At 39.0% G+C, this 9,911-nt stretch overlaps 1 protein-coding gene across 1 annotated transcript in view; it reads left to right on the top strand.

Moving 5' to 3' along the window:
• The window catches only part of F5 (coagulation factor V), a 78,061-nt gene that overhangs the window by 37,169 nt on the left and 30,981 nt on the right, over nucleotides 1–9,911 (top strand). Inside the window, 6 exon segments of the mRNA XM_021714092.1 lie at nucleotides 3,169–3,346; nucleotides 5,178–5,277; nucleotides 5,380–5,382; nucleotides 5,641–5,852; nucleotides 6,920–7,070; nucleotides 8,935–9,147. Of these exon segments, the coding sequence (XP_021569767.1) occupies nucleotides 3,169–3,346; nucleotides 5,178–5,277; nucleotides 5,380–5,382; nucleotides 5,641–5,852; nucleotides 6,920–7,070; nucleotides 8,935–9,147 (857 nt within the window).

The raw sequence follows: 9,911 nt of genomic DNA, 5'->3' as shown, positions 1-9,911 counted from the left end.
TAATGGCCAAATTCAATCTTCTTTCACAACCCACCCACTAATGGATGATAATTTATAGACTGAAAAACACTGTACTAAAAGCTACTGTATTAAATGCTGGACATATAAATATAAATTACAAATGATTCCAATCCTTAATGTTCAGTGTCAAGTAGAGGGAAAAGACGAATGCCACATGATTGCAAAGGAACATTCTATTGATGACAATGTAGAGAATGATAGAGTGCTGTTAGAGAAAATCATCTGGAGATCTACCTTGGGAGGGGAAGTAAGAGGCAGATGGAAAGACTTTTTGAAGGAAAGGGCATCTGGACTGAGCCCTGAATGCATGGCCAGGTGAAGAGAACCTGGAGAGAGTCAGGGAGTTTAATAATCTAACGCTGACTCCGCACTTATTTTTTTTAAGTGCCAACAGTTTAATGTGTAAGAAGAGAGGTATGAGAGCAGGCCACTTGGAGAAATGAGGCTGGTCCCAATGTCATCACCAGGGTTTTTCAAGGTGGAATTGGGAGCTGGAGGTCAGAGTGATGCAAAGTGAGAACCTGACCCACCATTTCTGGCTTTGAGATGGAGGAAGTAGGGCACGAACAAGTGTGAGGGGCTTCAGGAAGGCAGAAACCACAGGTAACAGCACAAAGAAGGAGCAAAGCCCTGCCAGCACCTGGCTTTTAGGCCACTGAGACACAATGGGCTTCTGCCCTACAAAACTAAAATATAAGTTGATGTTGTACGTTTGTGACGATGTGTTTCAGCAACAATAGAAAACTAACGGAGAGCCGGGCTTGGTGGCTCAGCCTGTAACCCGCGCCTTTGGGAGGCTGAGGTGAATGGATTGCTTGAGCCCGCGGGTTTGAGACCCGCCTGGGCAGCGAGACCTCATCTCTGCAATAAAATAAAAAAATCAGCTGGGCGTGGTAGTGCATGCCTGTAATTCCGGCGACTTGGAAGGCTGAGGCGGAAGGATCACCGGAGCCCAGCAGGTCGAGGCTGTGGTGGCCGGAAGAGGCCACTGCACTCCAGTCTGAGCGACAGAGTGAGACTCCAACTCAAAAAAACCAAAAAAACAAAAACAAAAAACTTCATGGAGTACTCTTTTTTAACTATCAGACTCACAAATCCATATGACATCATCTGTTGGCAAGACTTTGAGCACTATCATATATTGCTAGTGGAAGAGTAAATTGGTAAAGACATTCTAGAAGATAATTTGGCAATATGTATCAAAATTATAAAAGCATATAACCTTTGACCCAGCAATCTCACTCAGGGAGTTTAACTGTATAGACATACTTGTTCACAGGTGAAATAATAGAGAGAGAGAGAGCGCTCACTGCAAAAGATTGGAAACAAGTCAAATGTCCATCAATAGGAAACTAGTTTAATAGATGATGACTAATTCACACAATGGAACACTATGCATCTGCAAAAAAAGACGCAAACACTCTCTGTGTACTAATATAAAAATTCTCCAAGATGCATTATTAAATTAAAAAGTCAAGAGGTCTGTAGCAATGTGGATGGAGTTGAAGGCCATTATCCTAAATAAACTAACTCAGAAACAGAAAAACAAATACTATATGTTCTTACTTATAAGTGGTAGCTAAACAATGGGTACACATGGACATAAAGATGGAAATAATAGACACTGGGGACTCCAAAAGTGGGGAGGATGGGGGGACAGAAGTTGAAAATTGCCTGTTGGGTACATTGTTCACCATTTAGGTAATGAGTACACCAGAAGCCCAATCCCCATCAGTACTCAATATACCATGTAATAAACATGCACTTATACCCCTTGAATCTGAAATTAAAAAATCAAAAAATAAATTCACTTTAATAATTTGTTAAAAGTTAAGATGTAGTATAGAGTATATAAAGAGCTGCCTTTTGTTGAAGGAGGGGGGATAAGAATATATATATTTGTAAGACATATTTGCATATATTTGCATAAAGATATTCTGGAATTATACACATAGAATTAATATAAGTGGCTACCTAGAAAATCTAGGAAGGGTTAGGGAGATCAAGTTGAGGGAATATTGGGTGTAATAATTTTCACTGTAATAAAAATAATAAGAATGTATTTTCTATTAAAAAAAATTAAACTAACAAAAGATCAAAAGAAGAAACTTGGTCAAGATTCTGAGATTAGTGACAAAGCTGAGCTAGCAATCTAGGACTTTTTTTTTTTTTTTTTTGAGTTGGAGTCTCACTCTGTCGCCCAGACTGGAGTGCAGTGGCCGCTCCTGGCCACTGTAACCTCGACCTGCTGGGCTCCAGCGATCCTTCCACCTCAGCCTTCCAAGTAGCTGGAACTACAGGCGCGCTACCATGCCCAGCTAATTTTTGACTTATTGTAGAGATGAGGTCTCGCCAAGTTGCCCAAGCAGGTCTCGAACCCACAGGCTCAGGCAATCCACTCACCTCAGCCTCCCAAGGTGTGGGATTACAGGCTGAGTCACCAAGCCCTGCTCAGTCTAGGACATTTTGGCAGCAGTGTCTTCCACTATGCAAAATACATGCATAAAATAGATACTCGATCATGAAGCTTCTGCTTTTGTAAACCAAGGCAATTAAGAGGCAGGGGGAAAGTGGTTCATGTCGCTACTCCCAAAGTCTTTATCCTAGTAGCTACAGAAGATGGGTGAAGAAGCTTCTTTTAGTTGGCACCTAGGTTTGGGAAGATGGTAGAAGGGATAGCCCAACACAGAACTGTGACTAATAATGATAGTAAAAGCTTCCTGTGGTGGGAAAATAGTTTTGGAGATTGAGAAATACCTGGGAAACCAATAAGGATTTCACAGACTAAGTGATAAGAAAGATATAAGAAAAATTCCTAGTGTATCCTATGCTTTCACTTGGGAAAGTGTATACCTTTCCCAAGACATATCTAGTGTCTGCTGTCACAAAGTAACAGAAAGATGTAAGTAGTTGCTTCTTACCAGTTTCCTATGACTATCAGTAGTGCCGGAGACAATCCAGAGGTTTCCAGTTTGGAAAATTGGAAAGAAGACATCAGAACTTTGAAAACTACATTAAGAAGTTTTTAGAGACTTGCACTTTAACTAATCTAAGAAGAGAACTTCTAAGCACAAGGGCTTCCCCAATCCTGCTAGGGTCCGTATTTAAGAAAGTGGTTTAATTTTTTAAATTTCATTTCACTTTAAGAAAATACAGGTCTCTGCACTTGGATAATTTCTCAAACCAAATTGGAAAACAATATAAGAAAGTTATTTACAGACAATATGAAGATGAGTCCTTCACCAAACGTATAGACAGACCCAGTATCAAAGAAGATGGGATTTTGGGTCCTGTTATCAGAGCCCAGGTCAGAGACACTCTCAAAGTAAGTAACAAAAATACAAAACCATGAAGGAAAAAGAAATTAAATAAGAAAATATATTAGAGTACCTGGTTATTTGTTTATTTTAAAAGAAAAAGATGTTCATATAATCTTAAATTCAAATGCATCTTTTAGTTTTTATTTAGTATTGGCATTTGTTTATTGTCTACTCAATAATACAAGGGATCTGGGACATTTTATCAAATCCTAAAGGAATGAGACAAAGAGTCAATAGAATTAGGGTAAAGGATAATATGGGAACAAAGAAAATAAAGCCACTGGTAAGTATTATGAAATACATACCATACAATCCTATAAGGCTGTCTGCAAATTTTATTTGAAGGTTTAGATCAGCCAGAGTGAAAAAAGGAAATATGTCAGGGCAAAATTTACAACATTCATAAAAAAGGCACGTTTTCCCTGATACTGAGACTTAAGAGGAATTTCTTCCAAGGATCCTTCAAAAGAGGGTACTGCTTGAAGCAATGGAAAGCATCTTTGATACAAGTCCTATAACTGGCATAATAGATTTTTTAAAATTGCATCATTTTTTAAAATACTGTTTCTCATTGCAGCTGAGAACATACAGTAAACACAAGTGTGTAAAAACAACTATTTAATTTGGTCTAGGTAGGCAGCTGTCTAATAACTGGTCTCAATGAAGGTAAACTCCATGTGTCAAGAACATGCAGTTTTCCTCATACAGTTCTCCTTAAAGAGCATGGCACATCACTAGGACAGAAAAGAGAGTTGAAAGGAAGCAGAGAATTGAAGGTTGCAATCTTTGGCCAAATCCTAGAATGCAGATAATGTACAGATTAAGGATGATCCAAATGCTCTGACGATCAACCAACAGAAGGAAGATTAAGGTTCTCTTCTGAAGATTAAAAAGTCTAACTAGGGCTCCTGTGTGAGAAATGACCCTGACAAAGCCTGTTCTGTTAGTCACAGGACACTGCCAGGGGAGGGAAGAAGGGGAGGGGCACATAGCAACACAAAGGATACCTGATCCTAAACCTGGGGAAGTGAGGACCAATTGGGCCACCTGCACATATATTACTTTTGTACCTAATCCTTACTTGTACCCCACATCTTTATAATAAAATAAAGTATATCCAATAGAAGCAGTTGCTCAGGAGACTGATGAGTGGCATGATCTCAAGTTTTCAATTTGAGACCGCCTAAGGAAAATAATAATAATAATAAAGTCAAAATTAATACAAATAACAAAAGGACAAAAGCAGTCCTTCTTTATGCCTGTTTCCCTTCACTCATTTCTGGTCCCTTTTAGGTGCTCTTAGCGAGTGTAAATGTACCTTGTTGGGAATTCAGGATCTGGTTATTTGTCTGCGCCCCTCAAGAAGATGGCTTCAAAGTTCAAAGGCAGTGTCCTAGGGGAGGATCCTAGGAGTTCTAGGAGCATCCTAGGAGAAGGTGATCATGGTCTAAAGATGAGAAGAAGCAGATTCAAAGGGAAATGTGATCCAAACTGAAAGGAGAACAGGAGGGTCATGGGAACCAGCTTGGAGAGGGTGACATTGTGAGGAAAATGTCACTTCTGACCTGTTCTCTAAAGTCAGACTTCTCTGTCCATTTTAATATGTGAGTGAAACTCTCTCTCAAATGTCCCTGCCAGGTGATGGGAGTGGTTGCTGCTCAGATAAGCATAGCTAATTTTCCTGTGTGTATACACACACACACACACACACACACACACACACACACACATACACACACACTCCATCCAAAAGTGAATATGTAAAGCAAGTATCCTATATTAATTCCCATGATCAACCTTAAATCCTAGAATAATAAATTTGGCTTAACTTTGTAGATCGTGTTCAAAAATTCGGCCAGCCGCCCCTATAGCATTTACCCTCACGGAGTGACCTTCTCTCCTTATGAAGATGAAGTCAACTCTTCCTCCATTTCAGGTTTGAATTTTTCACTTCTACTGAGTCAAACTAGTGATTTCTGAGAGGCTGCCATATTTTTCTACCATCTTCCTTGCCCAGTGGTATATCTAGCACAGTAAGGTAGTATACATGATAAGCTCTTCTCACTTCAGGGATTTTGTCTGTTAGTGGTTGTGAAATATGGTGTCTTTTGTTAGTGTCATTGCAGCCTCTAGTGAAGTGATATCTACTGGCCACCTGTTATTTAGGCTCTAAATAGAGTTTAATAGAAAATAATATTCCTTTTGTGATATTACTTGGTTCTGATGAGAGTTCGATTACTTATTTATTTTCAGGAAATAATTTTACAAATGAAAAAAATTTTTAATATATTTTTCCCAGGAAGTAACACCATGATCAGAGCAGTTCAGCCAGAAGAAACTTACACTTATAAATGGAACATCCTAGAGTTTGATGAACCCACAGAAAACGATGCCCAGTGCTTAACAAGACCATACTACAGTGATGTTGACATGATGAGAGACATTGCCTCTGGTCTAATAGGACTACTTCTGATTTGTAAGAGCAGATCCCTGGATATGCGAGGCATACAGGTATTTTGCCCTTGAAGTAGCTTTTCAGAAATTTTGGGAATTTCCTCTGGCTAGACTATATTAGGCCACCTTGCTAAACAGTGAGGCTTTTTTTTTTTAGAAAATAGTAAATATTAAGTAGTCCTCTTTAACATGAGTGTGATAACATTCATTCTTTTGACTTTTTGTCTTGTCTGTTTGTACTAAACCTTCGCTGCAGAAGGAAAGTCTACAGTGATAATCATGTTGTTTTAGTTTCAAATTCCATGACTGTTAGTACTGGCTGTGATAAACAAGTCACTTAGCCACTCTTAATTTCTTCCTTTTATCAAGTGGGAAATAACCCTTCTAAAAAAATTCACCGGGTTGTTTTTATCTGTAAAGCTCTTTATCAGTCTTTGTTATTTTTTGAGACCTGCAAGAGAGAGAGAGAGATAAGAGAGATTCTCTGAAAGCAAATACATTTAGAGTCATAGTTCCTAGAGAAGTTGAACGAGAGAATGGTCTATCTCTGGTGAGATTAAATTACAGAGAAGGATGTGAACAAAGATATCAATCTTCTGAGTTTATCTTCATTGAAGAATCATAGTATCATATTATTAACCTAATATTCATGGTTATGCTAAGCTATTATCAAAGAGTTCATCTAAGACATGCAAAATAAATATATGCCTAGAAACATCAGAGATGGATATTTGATCCTGATTTATTGAACTAGAAAAGGAAACAGGTAGGAGAGGCATAAGACTTTTCTGTTGCAACCGTCTGTTTTATCCTGTGCAACTATTGGAGCACATTCAGCCAGTCATTCATGTTGAAAAGCTTACATTTGCAGAGATAAACAGTTGCCTTGGTGAAATGAGATTTTTCTGTTGGACTATTTTATTCTGAGATTTATGATCTGCCATTTGTTTTTGCTATTACCTTTAGCTCTAATAAGTACTTCATACATAATCGGCTTTCATAGATGCCTGAGTTGTGTGACTTCAGTGGCCCCAAGGGCTGTGACCCTTTGGTTTCTGAGAACTCAGTGTTGTAGGTAATCTGCTAGGACATTAATGACTGAACACAGCACTTTCATCCTCCAGAGGGCAGCAGACATTGAACAGCAGGCTGTGTTTGCTGTGTTTGATGAGAACAAGAGCTGGTACATTGAGGACAACATCAACAAGTTTTGTGAGAATCCTGATGAGGTGAAACGTGACGACCCCAAGTTTTATGAATCAAACATCATGAGCAGTAAGTGGGAGCACTCTTTCTACCCATCAGTTTTTCACTTCTGTGGTTGAAGTATGACTGTGCCTAGAAGCAGAGACATGGATTAGGATCCACTCACTGAAGAGCACCTCTTATCCTCACTTTCGGTCCACAGACATGGTGATGAAATTTATGGGCGACATCATAGCAGCCTTTTTGAGCAAGAGGTTAAAGCCTTGTTATCCTTAGATGTGCACTTGGTCTCCTGCTCCGTGTGTGTGTGTGTGTGTGTGTGTGTGTGTGTGTGTGTGTGTGTGTGTGTATGTGTGTGTGTGAATGCACATAACTCTGGGCAATGAGGAAGAGGGTGAGGGGGATAGGAGCCAGGGAAGGCGCCATAGGCTTTATCAATAGTATCTGGGGATTTTCAACTGGAAACAGGGTGAATACTCTACATGACAGAAACAAAATAAGTAATCCAAAATGGATTTTCCATTTAAAGTAGAGCAAAAATTAACATGGGGGCCAAGTGTCTTGGAAAGGCAATGCATGACGAAGTCTGAAGTGATCAGGAAGAAATCCAGAACAGAATGAACTGAGCCAGGGTTCAGGCATTTGCTGCAGTACTAAAGCTCAATGCCCCAAACTGCTACCATGGCAGTCTGAGAAGTTTCCCTGAGCCAACTGGAAGCAAATGCCAGGGTTCCACCACAGCCAGGGTCCCTTCGACCATTGCTCGGAGCTGAGAGCCCCTTGGTCACCTTCTTTGATAGGTAATCACACACATGAGGATGATTTCTCCATGATCTGTTCATTTGGCTTCAGATAATTCTAAACAGAAAGTGATTCTCAGCTTTCGTTGCGGCATTTCATCGTGGCAGTGAATCCATCATAATACTAGATTACTACATATGTAATTTCAAGTGTTCTGCTACCCACATTAAAAATGAAAGAGAAATAGGTGAAATTAATTTTAATAATGTGTTTTCTGTAACTCAATATATCCTAAACATTATTTCAATTTGTAACTGTTATAAAAAGTTAATGAGATTTACTTTATTTAATACTAAGTCTTTGAAATCCAATGTGTATTTTATACTTATAACATATCTCAATCCAGTCGGCACATATTTCAAATGCTGAATAGTCACTTGTAGCCACTGGCCACCATATAAGACAATGTAGCTGTAGGCCATTTAGAAAAACACCTAGAATGAGGTACAAGCTAATAACCCATTTAAGTGATTAAGTACTCACTTAAATATTTGTTAAGTGCCAGGCATTGTATTAGTGCTAGGACTATAGTGGTAACCCAGGAAGACATGAGCCCTAGTCTCATGGAAATCATACCTTTAATTTTATTAATATGCTTAGTACATAAGTAAATAAAAATATTGCCTCAAATAGTGTCCCTTTTAATGATAATGAAAGTATATGAACTGGATACTTGAATGAATACTATAGATTATATAGATGATAAGAGGAGGCAATAAAAAGTACAAAATATACTGTGCTAACCAGCTTTTTTGTTCTTACCTAATGACTAGTATATCAAGAAAATGAATTTCTTATATTATTCTTTTCTTCCAAGTGGAACTATTAGAATATCTTTAAGTGCAGAGCTTAGAACACAAAATATTTAATATACATTTGAAGAAAAAATCAAAGTAAAGGGAAGCTTTGTCTTTTTTCCGGTATTTCTCTCTGGCTAACTTAGGAGAATACACTCATTGGGGAATTCTGAATCTGACCTTCTAGTCACATGTCAGACTTGGTAAAGCTTGTCTTGGATCTTCATTGCTTTGACACAACCAAATTAACACTGGGACATTTATCTTAGGTCTAATTAGACACATGTCCTTTGGTTGGCATAGGCCTGGCATTTTAATGGGTTTTACTCTTTCAGCTATCAATGGCTATGTGCCTGACAGCATACACACTCTAGGGTTCTGCTTTGATGACACGGTTCAGTGGCACTTCTGCAGTGTGGGGACTCAGGATGACATTTTGACCATTCACTTCACTGGGCACTCATTCATCTATGGAAAGAGACATGAGGACACCTTGACCCTCTTCCCCATGCGTGGAGAATCTGTGACTGTCACAATGGATAACGTTGGTGAGTAAGAGTCTGAACTCTTAGAGAGGAAGTTGGCTGGCTTTGAAACTCTGGTTTGAAAAGGTCTGCTGCAACTCCCAGACTACCACTGCTCCCAAATTTATGTCCCTGATCACTGCAGGCTTTCCTTTCACTGTCTCTTATGATTTCTATTTAGGAAATTAGTGACTCAGATGAATCCAGACCTTTAATGTGGGTTCCATTTCTTTTTTATGGACAAAGTAGGAAGTAAAGACAAAAAAACAGCAAAAAGAGAAGGCATAACTCTGAGGAAGAAACACAAGTATTTCAGTCACAAAAGAGCATTTATTTTACCAAAATGCTCTTGTCAGTGTTTTAAGACAGCCATCCCAACATGGGATGCAGTCATCAGATACCATGTCTCAGAGGCTGCCTCAGAGACAGCTTTGCAGTTGGTCAGACTTGAGTTCACAACCTGTTCTGTCACTCAGTTGCTGTGTAACTTTGCACAAGTTACTTGGTTTCACCGAGTCTCAAACTATTCATCTGAAAAATAGTATAATAATACCCTACAGAGTTGTTTTGACTATTAAAATTGTAATATGTGCCAAGTGCCTAGCACTCAGTAGACACCCAACAGTAGTAACTATTGGAGACATCCAAGAAATCTTTAGTGTGCTGGAAATTTATACCACTTCAAAAAAGATTCAAAATCCCATGCCTTGGGAGGCTGAGGTGAGTGAATTGCCTGAGCCCGTGGGTTCGAGACCCGCCTGGGCAACTTGGCAAGACCTTATCTCTAC

The sequence above is a fragment of the Carlito syrichta genome, unplaced genomic scaffold (genome assembly GCF_000164805.1).
Source record: "Carlito syrichta isolate Samal-C Ts95f unplaced genomic scaffold, Tarsius_syrichta-2.0.1 Scaffold305213, whole genome shotgun sequence".
Taxonomy (NCBI): Eukaryota; Metazoa; Chordata; class Mammalia; order Primates; family Tarsiidae; genus Carlito; species Carlito syrichta.
Note: the sequence above shows the minus strand (reverse complement) of the source record. Positions and strands in the feature narration are given on the sequence as shown.